Source organism: Chiroxiphia lanceolata, chromosome 9, assembly GCF_009829145.1.
Source record: "Chiroxiphia lanceolata isolate bChiLan1 chromosome 9, bChiLan1.pri, whole genome shotgun sequence".
NCBI lineage: Eukaryota > Metazoa > Chordata > Aves > Passeriformes > Pipridae > Chiroxiphia > Chiroxiphia lanceolata.
In genome coordinates this window covers 30,291,356-30,314,969 of record NC_045645.1, presented here as the reverse complement: position 1 = coordinate 30,314,969, position 23,614 = coordinate 30,291,356, and the positions used below count along the sequence as shown (strand labels likewise).

At 43.3% G+C, this 23,614-nt stretch overlaps 1 protein-coding gene across 6 annotated transcripts; it reads left to right on the top strand.

Moving 5' to 3' along the window:
• Positions 1–67: 67 nt before the first annotated feature.
• SWT1 (SWT1 RNA endoribonuclease homolog) lies at positions 68–23,486 on the top strand. Of its 6 annotated transcripts, none has more exons than XM_032696262.1 (19): positions 68–197; positions 1,100–1,174; positions 4,122–4,180; positions 4,887–5,628; positions 6,644–6,711; positions 6,838–6,898; positions 7,492–7,621; positions 7,753–7,854; positions 9,294–9,482; positions 9,791–9,884; positions 11,055–11,188; positions 11,847–11,998; positions 13,203–13,341; positions 13,969–14,114; positions 14,550–14,752; positions 15,488–15,616; positions 20,608–20,674; positions 21,180–21,244; positions 22,366–23,486. In XM_032696262.1, exons 2-19 carry the CDS (start codon positions 1,109–1,111, stop codon positions 22,469–22,471), a joined length of 2,652 nt encoding a protein of 883 aa, XP_032552153.1. In that variant the 5' UTR covers positions 68–197; positions 1,100–1,108; the 3' UTR covers positions 22,472–23,486. The 6 variants fall into 6 exon arrangements, with proteins under 6 accessions (XP_032552153.1, XP_032552151.1, XP_032552150.1 ...); XM_032696260.1 differs by lacking the exon at positions 68–197 and adding an exon at positions 675–899 and having other exon boundaries at positions 13,993–14,114; XM_032696259.1 differs by lacking the exon at positions 68–197 and adding an exon at positions 676–899 and having other exon boundaries at positions 11,055–11,185.
• Positions 23,487–23,614: the final 128 nt, after the last annotated feature.

Below are 23,614 nucleotides of genomic sequence, written 5' to 3'. Positions count from 1 at the left end.
CGCCTACACTTCCCACCGCGCTCCGGGCCCGGCCCGGCGCGCACCGCGGCGAGAGGAGGAGCCGCGGCGGAGCTCGGGGGGACCCGCGCCCGGCAGGACGGGGGCGGTTGGGGCAGGGACGGACCCGCGCCCGGCACAGCCGCCGCCTCCGCCCTGCCGGCCACACGGAGCCGCCGCGGGAGGAGCGTCCGAGCCGGGTGAGGCGGCGCCGTACGGGTGCCCTGTGGGGAGGGGCGAGGAAGGAAAGGGAAATAGGAAGGAAATAGGAAGGGAAGCGAGATGGGAAGGGAGAGCGTGCTGTCAGTGCCCGAGGTGCCGTGAGGGCCCCCGGGCTCAGCCCCACGCGGGGGGCGAGGTGGGAGCTGCCGTCCCTGAGCCCCCCTGGACCGGCTCCCTCAGAACCCTGTGCCTGTCCCCCCCTCAGGGCGGGGCCGCTCCCGGGGCTCCCTGCCCGGCTCTGGGCTCTGGGAATCGCCTCCTGCTGAAGCCTTTTACAGCCCTCGGGAACGCCTGGTTCGAGTGCGCTCGTTTGTGTAGAGGGTGGCGTGGCTGTCGTGAGGTGTCGCGGCAGTACCTCCGGCCCGGGGATGGAGCGAAGGCGAGAGTTGCGAGAGTGGCACGGTTGGAACTGCCTCGCAGAATCGGTTGCGTTGGAATAGACCCCTGAGCCCATCGAGTCCACCCTGTGCCCGATGCCCACCTTGTCAGGAGGAGCGCGGAGCCCCGAGCGCCACGGCCGGGCTGTCCCGGAGCACCCCGGGCACGGTGACTCCACCAGCTCCCTGCGCAGCCCCTGCCCGTGTCTGATGGGCTTAAAACTTGGTTGGACGACTGAAGGTTAAAGGATGTTTGTCTCTGTTTGCTGGTACAAAATCGATGTTTCTGGAGCACCTGGGCGGGTAATTACCATCCCTTTCTGCTCTGAAGTTCCCTTAGATGTGAATAATTAACCCTGTCGAGATCTGCTGTGGCTCTGTAATGAGAAAACAAAAGAGGAGTATTTGAATATTTTTTTCTCTGTGCAATTGCAATTTATTTTTATGTTAGCTGGAACTAAGAACTTGACACAAATAATAATGGCAGTGCTCTCTTTTCTTAGGATTTGAAGATGTCTAAAAAGAAACTGAAGAAATTAACTGAAAAGGAAGACTGTTTGGATGGCCGGGATGACAAAGTAGGAACCAAAATATTATTACTGTTATTATCTTAATTCAATCCCCTGTGTTCAAAAGAAAAGCATGAATTGTTTAGTAGCTTTGTGATAGAAGGATGAATCCAATTTAAATACGAGGTCATAAAGAGCAGCAGGAGGGTTGAGTTGGTCAGATAACTTATGTTTGTGTTTATGTATATAACTTAGGTTTTTCTCCAGGGCTGTGAGTAGTGTAGTTGTCAGAAAACAAGAAGCTTTTTTATTTTTGTGTATCTTCCTGGCTGAGGAAAGTTGAGCTTAGAACTGTTACCAAAAGCACTGCTGTTTTCTGGGGTTGTTCTGTATCTTGGATCATACACTTTTATTTTCTGATGAACCACAAGTTGTACTTTTTGCAGCATTTTCATGAGCACCTCTCAAATATTTCCTTCTAAGCACTGAGACATAAATTAATGAGCAAAACTCTCAGCATATCCTGGTATCTACTTGTATCTAGTGAGTGAGCTTTCACTGAATCACTTGTAAAATGCAGATGCTACAGGGGTGATCATCTTTCTGGTCATTTCTTGCAATCTTCTTTTTTCCCCATGAATTTTGCAAGGAGTATTTGAAGTAAGACAGATTTTAACTGTCTTATCAAAATTTTTTTGGCAGCGTTAATAAATGAGCAGGGTATTATGACCTTATAAACTCAGTTACTCATATTAGAAACTTTTTAATCTTATAGAAAATGTTGTTCAAAGCCAAATATTTGTAGCTGGGTTTTTTTTTCTCCTGAACTCCTTAGTATTATTCAATTTGTGTTTTAACATTAACTTAGGTGTTTTGTTGGGGTTTTTTTTTACTTCTGTAATACAAAGGGTAAGCACTTGGCTTAAAACTTCCTCCTATAGCTTATTGCCATTGCTGATGCCTCTACTAATTTGAAGAATACAAAGCGTTGCCTGATTTCAATATGAGGCAGTATTAAATATTGCTTTATGCAGATATTGACCAACAGAAGCAACAGTGAGAAGCCAAACTATTTAGTAGCAAAAGGATGAGTAAACCTCTAATAGTGCAAGAGTTCTCCAGTGTGATCACAGGATGGATTAGAGGTGTCTTACACCCCAAACTGAGGAAAGGAACACTAAGAAAACTTGCTTGTGATGACCAAATTAAGTGAAAATCAGGGAATTAACAAGAGACTTTTGAGAAAAGGAAGAGATGGGTTGAAAAGAAATATTAAAAATGCCATGAAAACTGATGATGGTTGGGGAATAGTCCTTGAAGAGAGAAATTAGTACCTGAGCAGCTGGCAAAGTGTCACCAGGAGTTGTCCCACCAGCATCATAAGCTCCACCTGCCCCAAGGGAGACCCTTCCCTGCCTTCCAGCCAGGGGGGGACACACCTTGGGGGTATGGACATGACCTGAGGGGGCTTTGGAATCGTCTGTCATTCTCTTTTTTCTGTTGCATTGCTGACACTGATCCTACAGCTCCAGAACCAACCAATCAAGGCAGAATTTCTCAAAATTGCCTTAATTTAGGACTCCACTGCTTTCTGCAAGCCTTTGATTTTTGAGTGGAGTGCTTTCCAGTGTGGAAGTAAACCAGCTAAGGCCTGTCTAGGTAGGAAAAATCTCTGCAGCAGTGACCTAATGGCCTGATTGAGTCAGCACACCACAAGTGTTGAAGGAGTGAATTATTTGTAAAAGGATGAACTGTCTGGAGCTTCCTTATCCCAAGTAATCCATATGTTACCATTCTCTGTTGTAACTTCCTACACTCTGCTGTAGTTTGGGGGAAACTGAGTCATATACCCCAAAGGTATATAAAACTAACTGCCATGTGGGGCAGAGTTATCCAGAGTCTGTCCTTCTGCTGCTCTCCCCTCTCTCCCAGAGCTGCTGCTCTGCCCTGCTCAGAGCTGCCTTCCCGTTATTCCGCGACATGGATGCAACATGGACACAGCAAGCAGCGATACTGCTGCTTCTTAGGCAAGGAGTGTCCAAGTTCTTTGTTTGAGGACTGTCTGTACCCTTAACCAGGCCTGTGTGACCACATTTTCGTGCTGTTCCTCTGTGGTGGTGCATCCCCTCATCCCTGGCCCTGCTGGAAGCACCTTGGAAGCTCCTGATAAGCCTTAACGGACCCGCTGAGCGGTGAAGTGTCCCCTGACTGCACCAGCTGGGCCAGGAGGTGCTCCCTGATCCTGCCAGGAGCTGCTGGGTGGTACAGGTGGGAACAACCAGGAACATCCCAGCCAAGGTGGGGAACAAAGACTGAGCCGTTATCCTTCGGAGCCTCGGTAAACCATTGACCTGGATCGCCGTCCGGGCGGAACGGCACCGCTGGGGATTTGCAGCCCGAGTGGAACAGTCCCATTGTTACTGTGCTTTGGGAAAGAGCCCAGGACTTACAGACTTGGGATATGGCCAGGATGGGAACTTGGTGATGACCAAAGTCAGCGGCCTTGTGACCCTACAAACAGTGGTCCTCAGAGCGGGATGTCTGTTGGAATTCCTGAATCCTCAGGGACCCTCACTGATGAGGAGGTGTGGGCTGATACCCCCACACATCTCCACACTCCTCGAGGTGCATCTCTTGGCAGCTGGGAAACAAAAGGATTTGATGAATGTCACTGAACTTTGGAATTTTGGATAGTACCTTCACACACATGGCAGTAGGTGTGGGACACATCTTCTGACCTGGGAATTGATCACAGGATGAATGTTGCTATCTCAGATCTATAGTTAAGTCATTGTTGTACTGAACCCTGTTGAATCACTTGGTAAATGTTAAAGTACTCAATAATTAAATGCTGCTAAACCCTTTTGCACCCTTATCATTGCATCCACATCCTTTGCACCCTTTGACAGAGTTTCCTTAAGTAGCCAAACCACTCAATTGTGGCACCATGTTATGAAAGTGTGTTTTATTTTAACTGCAGTTCCCTCTATAAGCCCACGAATTTTTTTTCTTTCAGACCTCTGAGGACACAAGATCTTATAAGCACACTATGAAAGGAGAGACAGAACTCCGGAGGTAAATTCTTGCCCTGCCATTAAATGGAACTACTTAAAAATGTAGCAATCACAGACTTTTTTAATGCTGAATTGAAGAACTTTTTCAACCCTTTCATCAAATAAAACATAGTATTTTAACTAGTCTTTCTTTGGGTATTTTAAAACTAGTGTAAAGTAAATAATAATTACTGAGTATTTTCTCTGCTCTTAGGAAAACTGACTAGGAAACTTTCTTCTATCACTCATGATTTCTGTAGAATGTTACTATATTCCCATCAGTTGTTCCTTTTCCAAGTTCTCCAGTCAGTGCAGGACAAACAGTTTGAAAGCTGTGTGGGTTTTGATGCTGTGTGACCAAGCTGACCTTTCAGGGTGACACACCTCCTTTATCGTTAAACTGCTGTTAAAACTTCTCTGTGTGATAAGAAGAAACTCAGCTTTGTAGGATGTCTCTCAAACTGACAGATACCGAATGCAGAAAAGGCTTTTTCTCCATTTTTTTTGAAGCTGAAGTAACTACAGCGGAGAAATGTAAATCCAAAAAACGCTGTATTAAACTATTTTAAAGGACAAATGGTGCTGCAAGTTCATATTTAAGAGCAGACCAAACTGATGCTCATAAATACTTAGCTCTAACTGCCTAAATCAAATGTAGGTGCCTTTTTTGTTGCTGTTTTGCGTTAACTGGGCTAAATTACATTGCCTTTCTCGTGATGTTTCTGTAGATCCAAACCAGAGAAAGATGGGCAAGAGAAGAAGCGACACCGAGGTTCTAGTGTTTCTCATGATGTTGATGAAAGATCCCAAGGAAAATCTCCAAATAGAAGCAAAACCCCAGACAATTCTTCAGTTAGACCTGAAAAGCAAAAGAAAGTCGTTATCCAATTTAAACCCAAAGAAATTAAGCACGGAAAAAGCACCCGCACTCCTGACGCAGTGACTGCGAGCAAGGAACGAAGTCGCTCGGAGGGAACAGAGAAAAGGCTCTGGTACACCTTTGAACTTCAGAGGGAGAAGGCCCTGAAGAAAAAGAGAGAGAAAGCTGAACTCTGCAAGCTCAAGTTAAAAGCAGAACAAGCCATGATAGAGAAGTTTAAGTCGTCTGTGTCCAGTGTGCCACGGAAAAGGGCGGACGGCTCAAAGAAGCGCAGTGAAGGTGGCAGAATTCCAAAGAAGCCACCCGGCACCTCTGCGAGGACTGTGTGTGGTGGCAGACCTGTCACTAAGGAGTCAGATGTACTATCTGGCCTTTGGGAAGAGGAGGAGGAGGAGGAAGAAGAATATAAGGAGTTTTCTGTGAAAAAGAGGCGTGTGAGTAAACACAGAGCAGCAGACTCTTCAGCCGAGACACCGCCACGGTGGGACTCCCATAAGCACAGAAAGCACGATGCTGGTTCTCCTGAACCTTCTGGACCTTCAGGGACTGAAGAAAGGGACTTTGAGGCCACAGAAATATGTTTTAAGCAGGTAATGAGAACCCAGTTCTTTGTATTCTGCAGGTAGATATTTTGGGCTGGTTTCCAAGTGGCAGAGTTTTCCACACTCAGACTGTCTCCTTCCAGACTTCAGCCAGGTTTCATGGCTTCACCAGGGGGATTTTTGTGATCCCAGTGTAAACCTTGATAACGTGTTCCTCTGCTAAATGGTTAAACAGAGCAGAAGAGTAAAGGTCTTGAATGTTTGGCCTGTGTCTGCAGATGCTTTCACAGCTTTGCTCTGCTGCTGAGGGTGTAGAATACTTCCATTTCGGTATAAATCAACAGGAGTTTGTTTCTGAGTTGACACGGTTGTATCATTTTTTAAATGAATGGACTCGAAGCAGTGAAAACTTGCTGCCAGACTTGCTGGCAGAGTGATGCCAGGAGAGCTTGCTGTGGATCTGGGGTTAAATTGGTACTTTTCCTGCAGAACTTCCCATTTGGCTGTGAGGGGTTCATTTCTGAGTTCAAGCTGAGGTGCAGAGCCAAACACAGGCTAGATCTTGAACATGGGGTGGTTCTCTTTGTTGTTGTTCTTGTGTAACATGCCCAGAATTTCTGAGGATTTCAGTGCATGGTATGGTAGTGTGAGCCTTTTGTCTGTATGCAGAGATAGTAATTCCTTGCAAAATCATGGAATCACTGAAGTTGGAAGACCCCTCTGGAGATCCTCTAGTCCAGCCCCCGTGCTCAAGCAGGATCAGCCAGAGCAGGTTGCCCAGGACAAAGGATGGAGACTCCACAACCTCTCTGGGCAGCCTGTTCCAGCACCTTCAACCCCCAAAAAGTGGGGGTTTAATGTTCAGGTGGAATTTGCTTTGTAATCCACTGTTATTTATTTAAATGAGAGCCATCCTTCTAAGCTCTGCTGAAATGATACTGTAGATGCTAAAAAACATAGAATTGGTGTTCCCTATTCAGTTCACTTGGGACTATTCACTGTTCTTTAAAAACAACTGTAAAAGTCTGATACATGTTCTACTTTTATTCTCACTTGTTTCTAGAATTTGGGGAGCCTGTGCACGTCCGAGTCCTACCAGGAAGGTGAGGTCAAAAAGCCTGTGCCTGTCCAAAAGGTGAGTGATGGACTTGTTTAACGCTGTACAGCTCTATCCTGGAACTCCTGACATGGGGATCACTTGCTCCTCAATCTTCCTTGATGTTTTGTGGTGTTGGGAGGGTTTTTTTAATCCTTCCTGCAGAACTTTGAAGACTTTCCAGCCCTTCAAGACAGTCAGAACCCAGAAATAGACCAAGAGGTTGGTAATGCTTTAATTTAACACTTCTGAGTTGTATTAAAAAGCGAAGGCACTGAGGTTGTGTAGCTGGACAATTCCATGACCTTTCCTAGAATTTGGCATTGTTGGCTTATGATCTGCCCTTCAGAAATGTGGAGCATTTATTTTAAATGCTAAACAAACTTGCTAAAGTGCTGCTAATCAGGAATTTTCTGAGATAAAGGTTGTCTTTCTGTTGTTATCTGCAAGGGGCCCTCATAGTTGCTCACATTATCCAGCTGTCTCATTTTCCATCCTCTTAACTTTTTAGCTGGGAGAAAGACTTCGTTTTTAACAAGTGCCTGTGAGGAAACTTGCAGTTTATGTAGCAAAAAATGGAACAAAGTTTTTGAGTACCAGCTAGAAAGGTCCTAAATCTTCTTTCCAGGCCATATTTTTGATGCCTCCAGTGGAGCAGAAGTTCTCATGGCTTTGCATTTCCTGCACCAAGTTACTCTTTTTACATCATTTTGAGCCAGTTTTAATAGCATTAATGCAAAAGGATCTTTTGGGGGGGACAACTATGAAGTGATTCCTTCCAGTGGATTGCATCCATGCCCATGTTTTCCCTGTAGATGCAGATAGTTGAAGACTTGCATGTTGCCCGTGTGGAGAAGAGGATGGCACTGTCTGTAGTCCAGGCTTGTGGAGAGCTCACAAGCATGGACATTGATCTTCCAGAACAGGATTTAAATGTTTCTGCTGGTATGTCATGGTGCTCATTGCTCTCTGCTTGCAACTGGTAGTTACAGTTGGCTGATGGTCCGAGTAGGGAGTACACAACTGGTTATTTCACTGCTGCTTTGTTTTCTCTTTTTTCTCTTCTTTTCCCCCAGAGGCTTTTACTTCTGGTCTGAACATTCTGGTGGTGATTGACACAAACATCATGATTAGTCACCTTGAGTTTGTCAGATCCCTGAAGTCTGAGGATATACCAGGTATGTGAATCCATTGTAAGAAAAAACAGATGTTGTAAGAACTTGGAGCTGTCTGGAGAAAACCAAAGCTGGGCTCCTTCAAAGGGCAGCAGGTTTCCTGCAGAGGCAGAAGGCTGGTTCTGTGAGCCCTAACAAGCTGCCTCTCATGGGAAGTCCAGCTATGGAAGTACTGTGCTTATCCCTACCTACCTGCAGGGAATCATGGCAGACATTCCCAGGAACATGCTTGAATTCTAGGAGCTAAATAAGTCTTATCCTTTCTAAGAACATAATGCAAGCATTTAAGCCATAACTAATGATAACTGTGTTTTCTACTCCTTTTAGCATTTCTTTTTCTAGAAATCTAAGAACATTTAAAGTCTGGTAAGGTGTGAGTCAGTGCTGTGTTTCTGTTTGGTAAAGGTCACAGAACTGAGCAGTTTTCAGGAATTCAGGAAGCAGGTTCTGGGTTTAACATTTGGCTCTAATATGTTGGGAAGGTTTCGGTGATTTAATGTTAGCAGGTTTAGGGTTGGGCATGTCAGTTCTTGGAAGCATATTTGGAATCCAGCAGAATGCTTAGGGTGCTTCTATTCAGCTCATGAATACACTCATTCCAGCCACTTGGAAAGTGGCTTTAATCTTAACTTTACTCCTGAGTAATTTTCAGGAGAGTGTCAGACCGTATTTCTCTTCCCATTTTGGGAACGGTGTTGCCTTGCCTACACTGGGTTGCCTTTTTAGAACATTGCAGCTCCCAGTTTCTGGTCCTGCACATTGAGAAGGTCACAGATTCCTCACCATGTATTACAAAGCAGATGGTTATTAATGTATTTTCTCAAAATTGCATCTCATAATGTGAATGAGACAGAAAACAGTTGAAGTGTTTGTTGTGAGTGGACCAAGTTCAGGCCATACTTACACACGAATAAACCCTTGGTGCAATATCCATACTCTTACTCCTGGCTTAGGAATGCTGGTTGGCAACTGGAACAAGCCATGGCTCCTTGTTGGGATGCTTGTTTTGGCACAGTGACTGTTGTGGTCATCCAGGTGTTTGCAGCCTGTTATTTCAGCTGCTGTGTCACCTTGCTATAACATCTTACAGCAAGTGTGTGACAAGGTAATTGCTGCAAATGTATTTTATAATATTGCTACACACTGTTGTCAGAGTGTTCTGTTGATTAAAATTGTGTCTTCCTTTTGTTTGCCTAATATTGTCATTTTTCCATGTGATCAGTGTAGTGCCAGTTTGAGGTTGGGTTAGAAAGAGGGACCTTGGCCATTTCAATTCTTTTTTAAATGCCAGATTCTCTTGAGCAAGGAGTATGATAACTACTGGCACAAAGAGAAGTGTGAACTTGCATAAATATGGTGTTTGAATTAAAAGTTCTCTGTAGTAGTTTGTGTGGCTCTTCAAAATATCATTTATTGGTTGTGGTTTGTTTTTTTCCTTCCAGGTGTTGACAGACTTGCTTTAATAATTCCCTGGGTCGTCCTACAAGAGCTGGACAACTTGAAGAAGGGGAAGATGTTGCAGCATGTCCGGGACAAAGCTATCCCTGCAGTCCAGTTCATCTACAAGTGTCTCAAAAACCAGGATTCCAGGCTGTGGGGACAGTCCATGCAGCTGGCTTCTCAAAAAATATGTAAGATATGTGCAGTCAATTGGTGTGGGGTACTTCATCCTTGGAGTTCACCTAGTGGGAACCTTTAATAGAGTCTTCACTGTGCAGTTTGCTAATTACAATTAGCTAATAGGTGCCAGCAGCCTTCAGAGCAGAACCAAGGCTGTGCTGTGCAAATCCCTGATTAGTGTCAGTGCCGTGTTCAGTGTGGTTTGCTCAGGGGTTTCTCAGTTTCACTTTACACTTCTCTCTCCTTGTTTGGGGGGTAATTAAATGTGCAAACAATACCCTGGCTGCACTGAAATATTTCTTGCCCTGCCTTTTTGCAGATGGGCTGAGTGATGAGAACAACGACGACCGTGTCCTGCAGTGCTGCCTCCAGTACCAGAACCTCTTCCCTCAGGCTGTTGTCATCCTCTGCACGTGAGTCCCTGCGTGGCTTTGGGTCTCATGCCACAGGCACTGTTTGCAAAATGAAGAGCTGTTGTGCAGTAGAGCTCTTTGAAGGGCAATCACCCCCTGAAAAGTTTAGAATAGAGGGATATCATAAACCATGGAGACTGTAGATGTAATCACCTTCATGGCAGGCCTGAAGCAGAATTAAGTTTAGTCAATATTCAATTTTAAAACTTGTTAAAGTATAGCTTTCTCAGATTTTAGCCTGGTTTCTCATATATATTACTGAAGTTACAAAATAGGAAAAAATATTTGTATTAATGATTGAGATACTTTATCACTGTTCCCAGCAAAGACGGGGTTAATCTGAGGGGGAAGCTGGACATGGATTTGCTGCTGCTGTTCCTGTTTTGTGAAGATAACAGCTGACTTCTGAGTGTTGATTTTCATTTGATAGGAGCAGGTGAAGCTGTTTTTCAAGGGCTAGTGTTCCTTGGCTGTACTGTAACAACTTGCTCTGGTCTCTGCTAGAACCAGTTCCTGCCTGGTCCCAGTCCGTGGGGTTCAGACACTGGGCACCAGTTTGTTTGTTTGAGTCGACAGGAGTGGCTGCTGAAAATACCATTGCAGTCACAGTATTGGTGGTGATTTTAGGTTCCTTTGAGTAAAGAACAAGAAGTGATTTCAGAAGTGCTTTTCATCCAAAAATCCCTTTATCCTCTCTCCATATAAGCAATGGGACTTTTTGAGAAAGCACTAAATCCAACTTTGTCCTGTGTCTTTGGAGTAGTTCTGCTGGAGCAGAACCTCAGGGCAGCATCTGGGATAGTGATTTGACAGTAGAACAGTAAAAAAGGGTCTCAAAAATGAGAATTAACTGTAGCAATCGAATAAGATTGCTATCTTATTGCCTTGTTTGCTTTAAGATCATAGAAACCAGCCATCATTGCTGCAATATTTATGGCTGTTGTTTTCTTAAAGCAAACCTAGAGCTTTTCAGTATGTTTCTAATTTCTTTTCAGAAAAGATGCTTTATTTAATTTTCTAGTTTAATTTTCTGATCTGCTTCTAATTGCTTGAGGAAAAAAAAAGTCATACATAATGTAGTTCACAAAGCAAGTTTTCCAGATGCACTTTCTCTCCATGTGTGTTGCTTTTATTACTTTTATGTCAGCAGTTCATTCTCTCTTCTCCTAGGGATGATAAAAATTTATGTAATAAAGCCATTGTGAGTGAGGTCAAGGCATTCTGCAAAGCTGATTTGGTCACTGCTCTGCAGAATGTGAATGTGAACAGGCCCCAGAGCTGTGGGGAGCAGCAGCCAAAACATGGTGAGTTTGTTGGATGTAACAGTTCCTACTCTAATTTCAATTTTCCTGTGCTTTGAATCCTTAGGAATACTTTTTATTTGGGGCACATTTGTTGTTTTCAAAGGTACATGGTTTTCTGAAAGTTTGAGACCTTTATTCAGGCATCTGTTTCAGAGTTCTAGGAAATTCAAGTATGATGTATTTTTGTTATATAGAAGAAAACACAGCACGAATTTCCTGTGTTTAGAGTCATTTAAAAATTGCCCTGAACCTTTTAGGACTGAAAGAGGTTCTTCATTTTGTCAAAATTTGCAATGTTAAGGAGTGATCATCTTAAACTTGGTGATAACCCCACTGGCTATACGTAATCTAAGTTATTTAAGGAAAAAGGAAATGTGGAGTAATATCACAAATTAGTAATGCTCTGGGGTTAGTAGCTCATAATTAAAAATGCCCACAGTACAAGTGGATATAACTAGAAATACTTGAAACCTGTTTAGGTGTAGCCCATCTGCTTTATAAACATATATAAATAAATATGCAAATATAAAATTTATTGTATTTATATAAATATAAAATGCAGTCTGTATTTATGGGGATGAGTTCTCTGTGTACTATCAACACAAATTAGATACAGAAACAGTTACAATAAATACCTTTTACATCATTGGTTTGGCAGATACAGAATTTGAGAAGACACAAGGAGGTGATGCTGGGTTTACTGCTCAATTCCCAAATGTGCTTCCAGACCTTGAGAAGAACTTAGGAGAAGCTTTGTCTTGTATTTTGGAGACTGAAATGAAACTTGCATTTGGAAATCTGTGGATGGAGGTGGGTTTTATATCATCTTCCTTGATGTTTCAAGTATGAAGAAGTTTAAATGTCCTTAATATTTTAATGATAGTAATACCTGTGCTAAGCCAAACAGCTCAGTTATCCAGTTCACTGCCAGTGGACAACTCAGGGCTCATTTCTAATATTTCATTTATAACGAGGTTGTTCTATTTGACCAGTAATGACTGTGCAGTATTTTAACAGAATTTTAATAATGCAGTGGTAGAGATGCTGGCTGCTCAGTGTGAATTTTCAGAATTATTTGTATTAGTTGCATTAAAATTCTATTTATTTCAGCTTTTCTAGTCTGGGTAAATCACTGCATTGTAATTATGTCCTGCAAGAAATCATTCCATCACATCCTGTGTAATCCTGGGGCTCTTCTTGCAGGCATTTCTTCCCCACCACAACAGATGTTTTTAGATACCTTGTGGATAAAATTGCTCACAGCTCAATTGAATACAGTGCAGATACAGAATTACAAGGGTGTAATTACTCTTTCAAAAGTATTTTAAACAGAAATTGTACCCAAGGACCAGGCACTATAAATTGTCCATGCTTTGGTTTAGATTCCATTTCGTAGCTGGTGGGGGTTAATTAGAAGTTTAAATTTCTTGCAGATAAGCCTCTGTGGCTTTAAAAAAAACCCCAAAAGTCATGGGATGACAGTTAAGCTTTTGGTCACTTCTGTTTAACTTAGTTCATTTCTGTTAACATCTCTTCAAACTCTGGTTTCACTTGATACTCATAAATTTCAATTTTTTGCAATACATACATGTTACTTCATGTGTATACAGTCAGCAATTTTTATTTTTATTTTTTAGCAATACTAGAAAACCAAAGGCATATTTATTGTTGTTCTGGCTTTTGTGCACAAGTAACACATTAGATCACTTTGAGATAACCCAGGAGCATTTGGATTTTGTTTTTAGAGGAAAGAGGAACCAAAAATTATGGGAGTGATTGTACATTGTACATGAGCATCACTATTCAACCCATGCTGCTGAATCAAATCTTTATTTAATAGATAAACTCATGACATGTGAATAAAGCCTTATTTTTGAGGAATCACTGAAACTCTACTTCAGCAATCACAAATCATCCATTAGGGGAGAACAGAGGGAATGGAGCAGTTGTGGAATGCACAGGGATAGGTGTAAATGAAAAGCAGCCTTTGAATTTATAACATGTTCTCTTTCAGATCCTGTATCTGAAGCCACCATGGACTTTAGTAAACCTGCTGAAGTGTTATAAAAAACACTGGATGGCTGTTTTTGGTTATGTGGTGCCAAGGAGTTTACTTTCAACTGTTGAGTGTCTCTCTAAACACCTTTGTACAGGTAAAAATCCTGGAGAATGTTACTGTAAACTTGTAAAAAGCCTCACTGTTCTGGTTATAATTACAGACAGTGTGTATTAATGGTTGCCAAAGTCTCTGAACTATTTTGAAAAAGCAAATAATCATTTTCCCTCCTTTGCCCCTGTGTTATGTGGGCAAATAATCTACAAATGATCTATTGCCAAAGAAATTATGGAGTAGCAAAGGACACTTGATGTGGCAGATGAGGACAGGGAGGTTTGTTTTCAAAAAAAGCCAACAAAACCCCCCCCCCAAACCTTTGACTTGTTTAAAGATGTCTTTTAAGATTTGATTTTATCAGATGTTCCTGTTAAACTCACCCAGAGCTGGTTGGGCACTGCCCAGGCTCCCCAGGGCAGTGGGCACAGCCCCAAGGCTGCCAGAGCTCCAGGAGGGTTTGGACAACGCTCTGAGGGACAGGAGGGGATTGTTGGGGTGTCTGTGCAGGGCCAGGAGTGGGACTGGATGGTCCCTGTGGGTCCCTTCCAGCTCAGGACAGTCTGTGGTTCTGCCTCTCTTGGGATATTTGAGTATTAAATTTGCCTGCCAAGACTGATAACTCCTAACATTTATCTTTTTTCCTCTTATATTGATGTCTAAATATCAGATAAACCATTTGACTCCTCAACAGTGCGTGTCTTGCTCCAGGAATCCAAAAAATTACTCCATGCTTTCAGCTCAAGGTCGGACTACAACGGTGTCCTGCCCCAGGCTTACACTGCACTGACTAAACTGTGGGAGAGGCTGGCAGAGGTGAGAGGAGCTCCAGTGCTTGTTCACCTCAAGTTGTTCCATGGTCATATTACAAACCTGGCTTAGATTTCTTAATTATTCCCATCCTTTCCACTAAGTTTTGCAGGAAATGTTGTCGCTGGTATCTTTTCAGAGTGAACAGACCCCAGCTTTAATTTTCACGTGGTGAATATCTGTAGATATTTGGGAGACTCCTTTTTCCCCCAGTATTTGTGTTAGTATTGGGAGGGTGACTGAAAAACATTATTTTGTCTTAGCTTTCTGTTGCATTTGTAGCTGATGGGCCTTAAAGATTAAATTGCTGTTTCTCCTTCTGAAGAAGGAATCCCACACTATGAGTCCCTCACTACTGCTCTTAGTGTGTAGAAGTGTTCTAGTTTTCTGAAGTTAGGAACCAAATACATTCATGATTTGTTTGCTGAACTGTTTTATAAGGTGAGGGCAGACAGTGAGCAGCATTTATCAGAAGACATCATGGTTCTTTCAAAAAATACTGAAAAAATGGAAGCCACGACACCCAATCTGCCAAACCCTGAAGAAAAAGAGTTACATCCAAGCTTTCATGTGGCTCAGGAAAGCAGGCACCAGGAAATCTGGTCGGTCCTTGAAGGTGTTTGGAACACAATGAACCTGTACAGGTAAAGCTAAAGGAGCTCAGAACTTCTACAGAACCTTAACTAATTATGAAACAAGCACACTTAAAAACTGAGCTTTTTTCCCCCCACTATTTTATAGTAAAACCTATTGATAATTAATCAAAATCAAACCCAAAAACCCCACAAAAAATCACACAACCTGTCACACACAGAAGTTGGGAGCGTGCAAATTGTTATGTCCTTCTGCTCCTCTATTGTGGGCAGCAACTGAAAGAAATTGCCTTGGAAAATGTTGTTGAAAACCCCACAAATGTGAGAGATTCATGGAAATCTCATATTTATCCATGAAAAGAGGCATTCAAGCTCCAAGATTTCATGTGGTTATTTCTTTCCAAATCCAGTGGAGGTGTACAAAATTCTTTACCTTATTTTTAACCTTTAATCAGTTTGAAATAGAAAACATTTTTTTGTGAAGCAAAATCCTTCACTGAATAAAATCCAACTGCAGAGTCTAGGGATGAATTTCCTTTCTCATGGAAACTCAGAATTGCAGGAAATGAACCCCTTTTCCATCTGGGTGTTTTACCATTGCTTTTAGTTTGGTTATTTTGTTCTGAGACTGTTTTACACAACATGGGTTTAGTATAAGTTTATATTTGACCTAGTTTTTTAATAGACCAAATACAATGCACAGAACAGATACTGAGTTTCTCTGCACTCTGAGGATTTTTATTAACTGCTTTCCTCTGTCTCTTCTTTGTTTCTTTTTAATTTTAGTATTGAAATATTCCAGAAGTTGGACCCCAGTGCAGTGACTATGTCTGCAAAGTCTTCGTTTGAGGAGGCTTTTTTAGGCCTGCAGAAGCTGTTGGCAGCTGTGAAGGATATCCAGGAAGGAATTAGTAGGTGAGCATTCCAACTGGGGCAGAAAAGTGAGTAACAGTCACTTGAAGTCCCTAAAAGTCACTGAAATATTTCAATACCAAACCACACTTGAGCTCTGTGTGCTTAGTTATGTGATTCTCAGTGGAAATCTTGGTGTCAAGGCTACATGGAACCATCTCTTGGTAGCCAAAGAACATGGAATTGTTGCAGACACTGAGATCTCTTGCAGGGAATTTTCTCTTCTGTGGGAAGAGAACCCTGGGATTTGTTTTTCCATGTTTGATGCCAAGCAGGTCAGTTCTGCTCCGAGGGTAACTGGAGCTGGGACATGATTAATACATCAGCTCTGATGGCAGCAGCTTTGAATAATTCAGAGCATTGGCTTTCCAAGGGCAAGGCCCCATGGAATGGGGGCAAATCTCCAGTGTAGTGAAGGACACAACGTTTTGGGGCTTTGTTCCCAATTCCAGAGTGTTCTTCAGGAGTCAGAACCTGTGTCCCAGCCCTGACGATGAGCAGCAGCTGCACTCTGCATTTAGGAAGGATCATATTCCCTCTGCCTTCGTAGAATCACAGCATTCCAGTATGGTTTGGGTGGGAAGGGACCTTAGAACTCATCCACCCCCTGCCCTGGGCAGGGACACCTTCCACCAGCCCAGGTTGCTCCAAGCCCCGTCCAGCCTGGCCTTGGACACTTCCAGGGATCCAGGGGCAGCCACAGCTTCTCTGGGCAACCTGTGCCAGGGCCTCCCCACCCTCACAGGGAAGAATTCCTCCCTAATATCCCATCTAAAACTGCTCTGTCAGTGTGAGGCCAGTCCTCCCCCATTTTTCCAAGAGAGAGGAATAATAAAATCGAAGTTTCAGGAGGAATAATGAATTTCCTGGGTAATCTTACTCTTTTTTTTTACAGCAATAGTATAGATCCATTCAAATAATGGTCTTTCAAAGAGAAATGATCTGAGTATTATGAAAGTAGAGACAAAAATATTGGTAGAAACATGAGCTGAAGCAACTTGGTGCTAACAGGTTCATTTTATTGCTAGTGGGTTTCTTTCTCTAAGAAAATTGTTTTAATTAAGCAGGTTACTGCTAAACTATGTTTTTTTCATTCCAATCCCAAAGTTTTTGCAGCAAATCCTGTGGTATCAGTTTATAGCCACAGTGGCTGAGGTTTCCTGGGATTGTGGTGCTTGGGGATGGTGGTTTCTGCCTTACAGAGGTGTTTCCGTACAAACTGTTACATTTTAGTGAAAGCTCCTCACCTCCCACGTTCCCCCTTATGGGAAAGCTGTGTAACAATGAAACCTGAAGTGCACAGGATGATTCCTTGGAATGGAGAGTGTTCCTGGAGGTTTCCCTTTGGAAAGGATGTGCAGGTTTGCAGTAGGTGGCATCGTGGAGCAAAAAATGGGGAGAATCTGCACCCAGGGCTCTGCTGCTCCGGCCTGGAGAGCAGGGGTTTAAGGGACCTGGAGACTTCTGAGTGGGGCTTCCAAAGAGTCAGAAACCAGATCTAGGACTCCTTGTACGTTTATATAAGAATTAAAGCAAAACTTGTGAAGTTTTCCTGGAATCCCAGACTGGTTTGGGTGGGAAGGGACCTTAAAACTCCTCTTCTTCCACCCCCTGCCCTGGGCAGGGACACCTTCCACTGGAAGGTGAGAACCTTCTCACTTCCATTTTGCTCTAAAACTTGATTTCTGTCCTCAATTTCTGAAAAACTACCTTTTGGTGACTTATAGTTAAATTATATGGTTGCAGAAAAGGAGGCCCTGGAGAAAAAGTAGTGCAAAAGCTCCAGGTTGAATATTTGGAGCTTTTAGTGCTAAAATGCAAATGGTTTCTGTGTTCCCTTTGGGTCCTTGCTGTCCAGAACAAAGAGTGGGAGACACCTTGTGAAAGTTTGGAAGTCTGACAATTAAATTATCCTGAAAGTTCAGCTGCATTAAAAGTTTAGATTTTCAGAGTGTTGGAAACAATTAGAAAAGCACAATGACACTTGTTGAGATAAATGTGTGTGAGATGCCCTTAGTCAGTAAAAAAGACTCCACTGGTGGCACTGCTCCAGCTGCTCAGGCTTGATGAGCAGAACATGGTAAGGACAGATACAGATGTTAAAAAAAAAGCAACAAAAAAGGCTGTTTGATGGAAGTTGTCAAATTAACAGCTTTTTACATCTTACCCTTTTCTTGTAACTTTGGGCATTTTTAATTTTGTCTTGGCTTCTTCCTCTGACAGCACTGGGAGCAGAATGGGATTTAAATTGCAAAATTCTGCGTGCCAGAAATGTCTGACAGTGCTTCAGCTCTAAAACTGAGACAATAATTCTATGTCATTACTAATCATGAAGAAAGATTATTAAACTCTGAAATTTAAGTCAGGTAAAATTGTGAGATCATGACACGTTTTTAAATAGTATTTCTGAGTGTTTATATTTGTGTTTGAGTTGGGTATTATTTGGAAGCAGTTAATTAAGGGACCTAATTTAAGGTCTCTTAAATTAAATCTTTAAAATAGTTGACATTTTCCCTTGGCTGATTAGATCTGATTCCAAGGTTTATAGGGAAATTTTACATGTCTTCATGTTTCCTGCCAAGTTCCTTTGAGATAAATCCTTGTTCTTAGAAAAGAAAGAAAATTCACCCTTTAGTGAATTGATACAGTTATTTCTAGTTGGATTTTTTTTTCCATCTGTTGGCTAAGAAATAATTGTTTTGTTCCTGTGCCAGCTTTAAAATCCCTCACGTCCTCTTAGATACAACCCTCATAAATATTTATACTAATATAGTATCAGCTGTAAAAATATTTGCCCTGCTCATTGCAGGAAGGAACCTGAATTCTGCTCTCTAGTATTTTATCTAAATGGAATTTCTCTCCCACTCCCAATTATTTGGAAAACACTGGCTTAGACAAGGGCTCCAGGAACATTTGTAAATCAGAAGTGTAATTTTTTAAGATCTCAGCAGTGCAGGGGGGGATGTTCCTGTATCAGAACTGATCACTGAACATTGGCATTAAACCCTTTTCCAGTGGTTCTGCAGTTTAACTCATTTCTGCAGTTCTGCAGAGGGACAGAAACTGTTTTCATCAAAGGAATTGAGATTTCTTTCTCTTGGTGTCCAGTGAGGGAATTGTTCTGCCCTCAGGCTGCCAGGGCAGGGATTTGTGTCAGGAAGAAAGGGAAGCTTTGCCCTGGGAAAAATGCCTGAATTTCCCGACAGGCTCCCCCTTCTCTTTGAGAGGTTCGTTTGCTGATTCTTTCAGAGAGGTTTTGCTTTTTCCCAAATGCGTTGGCACGAGCGAGGAGCCACATCCTGAGCTCTCTCCTGTCCATCTCTTCAGTCTCTTACACTTTGTGCACGAGTTTGGCATCAGATGAGTGACAGGACACGAGGGAAGGAACATCTGGAGTGGTTTGGGAAGCTCTGTTGCTTATGAGATAAAATCATCAAGAGTGACTCTCTCCTTTGTCCTTTCTGGCCCCAGAACAACATTTAACCTCCCTTTTGGAGCAGGTATCCACAGGCACTTGTTATGTCCATAACATTCTCTGCCTCACATGCTGAATATTTCCAGGAAACTGTAGAACCACTCTGGAGTCTTTAGGTTGATCAATAAATTGCATTTTAGTGGCAGTGCAGCTTCTGTGTCACCCCTCCTTGCCAACCCCTGCTGAGAGCGTGACTTGGATTCATTAAAAGTTGAATTTCATCCTGTGGGCTGTTGTAGTTTGGTTTGGCTGTGCTGGCAGAAAGGCAAAAAAAGGAGGAAAAAAAAAAAAGAGGATTTGCACCCTCTGCTTTTGAAACACAGTGTAGACAGAGAAGCAGTGGATGGTTATTTATACATTCTATTTTGTTTTTTTTTTTCCCAAAAAACCAGAGGCACAGTGTGTTTGTCCACCCACCTGAGGTCTGGGAGCTTGTAGGGAATTTTTGGTGATAATTCCTATGTAAAATCATGATGGAAATAAGCACTGAAGTTCCTAGTTCAGTAAATCCTGTGCTGTGTCATGGGCTCCCAGCCTACTTCAAGTACAGTGTCTTTTAACTGGATTTTCAACTTATGCCTTTAGTTTTCCAGTTTTTCAGTTCCTAATTAATTCACTTATAAAGGCTTACAGCTTGCAAAGGGAGGGAGGGGAGAATTTGGGCACTTTCCCATGGGAAAGTAAATGGAACTTCTCAGAAAGGTTTTGTTGTTTTTTTTCCAAACTTGGTCATTATCTTAATGATTGTTTACCTATTTAAAACTTCAGAGGCAGAATTTTGTCAGTATTTCTTAGTATATATCAAGTGTTCTGTGTGTTTCCATGTGGATTTGAGGTACATTTTGCACCATTTAGGAGGGTTCTGCTTTTCCTGGGGAATGCAAATGAAGTTCCACTGAGGTGGAACTGAATTGTAGCTGCTCAAGTAGAGGAGGATAATTAATTTGGGGAGAAAACCCACTTCCTTGTTGGATCAGAGTTGGGAAAGGGTGTCCCTTGAGGTTCTTCCTAAAGCCACATCCCTTCAGCTGCCACATCCCACAGTCCCTGGGCAGTATTGGGTGGGAATTATTAGCAGAAGTAGGAAAAGTGGGAAGGGAATGGGAGTTGGGAGGGAAGGAGTTAAAGCTGGAGCTGCTGTGGGAAAGCTGGGTGGGTGTCCTGTGTGGCTCTGCTGTGGCTCCACATGAATCCAGCAGGACTTTGCTGATGGGCAACAAAAGGCTTCTAATTATTGCTGGGTTTCTTCCCTCCCCGGGGAGGAATCGCCCACAAAAAACATGGATTGCATTTGTAATGAGGAAAAGCCTCCAGAGAAGGTCCTCACAGAAATAATAAGCTCTTTAATTCTTTTAGAGGAGGCAAAGGAAAAATTCTTCAAAGTTCATAATTTGCTTTTTTGTTTAAAGAAAATAATTAATTTTTTTTTTCCCCTTGAAGCATTTCTGACTAATTTTTTAACCCTTTCACAGAATCCTTTTACACTTGCTTTAAAAAAACCCAAACTTTTCTCTTTCAGAATTTTGAGCCCAACAAGCAGTTTCCAAGATATTTGGACCCTCTATAACTTCCTCAGAAGACACGAGGTAGGACGTTTTCTGGAGTATTTGGTCACTTCACTCACACTTCTTATTTCCAGGAGCTCTGAGGTTGTGTCTCATCACTCTGTTTCCACTTCTGTTCTGTTTATTTGCCCTTATTTATTAGGTGTTGAAACATAAAGATATATTTTTGGTTGGCACCTGCCAAATGTACTCAGATTTCTCCCAGTTCTTTGTGTGACTTTCTGAGCACTTGGTGTGAACAAGTCTCTGTTGAGAGTAAAAAGCCTTGAAATGAGTGTTTGCAGTAGAATATGTTTCTATTTAGTGTATTCCATATTTCAGAGGCTTTCAGTGCTCTACTATACAGGAAAATATATTTGGGCTTGGGACCTGTACATGTATTTTTTGCATTGATGTGATCTATCTTCATTTGAGGGGGGGGTGTATATGTATATACACGTAACTACTGTACATATCTATATACACAGATACAGATATCTTGGCAATGTGGTACTTGATAAATTACTATATTCCTTCTTTGTTTTAGGTGAATAACAGCCTGAAATTCACTGCTGAGGAGCTTTATGGGTGTGTTTCCCAGGAGTTGTACAGGTAAGGCAGTGCCTGACCACACGGGGGGGTTGAGACATGGATTAGCATGGATTGACCGTGCATTTTATCATGGATTAACCAGGGTCCCCTGGGAGAAATCACGTGGGCAAATCCAAAACCCCTTTTGTAGGAGGGGCAGGGGGAAAATGAGTGGAGATTGTTTTTTTTTGTTTTATTTCCTGAGGAGGGAGGAGCAGCAGAGACACCACAACCCCCCTTCCCATCCCCCTGCAGCACCAGGAGGGGAGGGAATGGGGAGCAGGGAATCAGGGGTGAAGAAGGGAGCAGTTTGGAGATTTGGGTTGATTTCTCTTTCTCCTGCTGTGATTCAACTGGGAACTCATTCAGGTGATTTTCCCGAGTCACAGTGGTGACGGGTGAGTCTCTCCTGTCCTTTTGTGACATTGTCCTCCCCTGTCCAGCTGAGGAGGGCAGTGACAGTGGCTTTGGTGGGCACTGGTCAACCACCACATGGATGGATTAGAAGTCAATCCAAGTGAAAAAAACAATTTTGGCTGTTGGCTCTAGACCTGCATCAACACAGGCAGAAAGAGAAGAGGGGGTGGAAATTTGTGCTCAGCAGAGTAGAAAAAAGAAGTACTTTGGAGGCTAATCTGGCTCAGGCTGCACTTGTGGAACTCAGGGATGGGGGTTTTTCCTCTTTTTTTGAGGAGTAGCTTTTAAATGGCCTTTTGAGAAATAATCTCTTGGAAACCTAAGTTATGGAACGTTAACATGTGATCAGGTTTGGATCCCTCTTTTGAGGGAAAGGTGTAAATCATAAATCAGTGTAGGCAAGAGACTTGTTTTGGGCATAAATACAGCGTATGCAAATATGAAAGATGGTCTGAATGGAGCCTTCCAGAATCCCCAATGTGTCCAGAAGGCTGGAGGATGTGACTGATTCCTCCACCTTCCCCTGACCCAGGGAAAGGGAGCAGAGCTCTGCCTGCTGCAATTGCAGGGTGGCTGTTTTAAGGCATTCATATAAAAGTCACTGCTGCTTGTTGAGCTTTATGGAGATTTCCTTCTTGAAAACTTTTTTCTTTTCAAGGAATATTTGGAAAGATTCCTGTCTGTGCGATGGGTCCACTGTGCCCTAACTGTTGTCTCTTCCCTAGGGAAAGGCTGGAAGTTGGTTGCTGCCAGCTGGCACAGCTGGAGCAGACCCTGGAGCAGTGCCAGGTGTCCGCGCACAGGGAGGCCGAGAGCAGGGGCTGGCTGTGACCCCCTGGGCTGGGACACCCCCTGGGCTGGGACCCCTGGGGCTGGGACACCCCCCGGGCTGGGACATCCCTGGGCTGTGACCCAGAGCTGGGGGGCTCAGCCCTGCCTTGGCCTGGCCCAGGTGAACCCTGACTCCCCAGGGGAGGAGGGAGGTGCTGGAGGAGCCAAAAACCTGCCTTCTTTGTTCTCAACGGTGCTGGTTTGTGTTGGAGTTGAAGGAAAAAGAACCTGGTTACCTGTGGACATTAAATGTCGAATTTCTGCTGCGAACCACCCGCCAATGGAATGCTCTGTCTCGAGGGAGAGTCCCGGCTGGATATCCAAGGATACCCAGGAAAACCACGGCTGCGTTGGGATGCAGAGCAGGGCTGGGCTGCTCTGAGTGCTGTTAAGGAGCCCATAGGAAAACTCTGTGTTTGTTTTGCTGGTACTTTAGAAGTGACAGGGGAGATAAAAGAGTCTGTTGTGTCCCGTGGGGGGCTCTGGAGGATGGAAAGGGGCCGAGGACAAGGCTGGGAATGAAGGACTGAGGAGGGACAATGGGGACAGATGGATCCTCACTGTTTTTAAAGACAGAGCAGAACCCCCTCCCTGCTGCAGGTGTGTTTGTCCTGGAGCCCTTCACAGAGGAAAGGGATGTTTTTCCTTTGTTAAAAAGCCTGCTTAACCTTCATACAGTGGAAACCTGCAGGCAGTGCTCTTTGGGAAACTCCTCATCCTTCTCTTGCCCCCTCCTCCTGCCAAGGAGGGACTGGTCACCCTGCTCTGCAGGTGCCCTCTCTCACTGCACTGCTGGTTGCTTTCCAGAACTGCTTTAAGCCCGTGAAACTTTCCAAAAGCCATTTTCCAAGGCCTTTCTAACGCTACCTCTTCTGTGTGTGCATTTGTACAGAGACAAGAGACGACTGGCAAAGTTCTAAAGGGTCTATTTTGATATTAACTTTTGGATGTATTTGTAAAACCTCGATTGTACAGATGTAATTTATTGTTAAAATAAACGGTGGTTAATTCTTGAGTGGCTCTGCCTTGGAAGCAGGAGATCTCCCACTCCCACACAAGGGCTGTTGCTCAGCCCTGTGCCCTCCAGCAGCACGAGGGACACTTCACCCCCTCCATTCTACTCCAGGGCTGTCAGTTAAACAC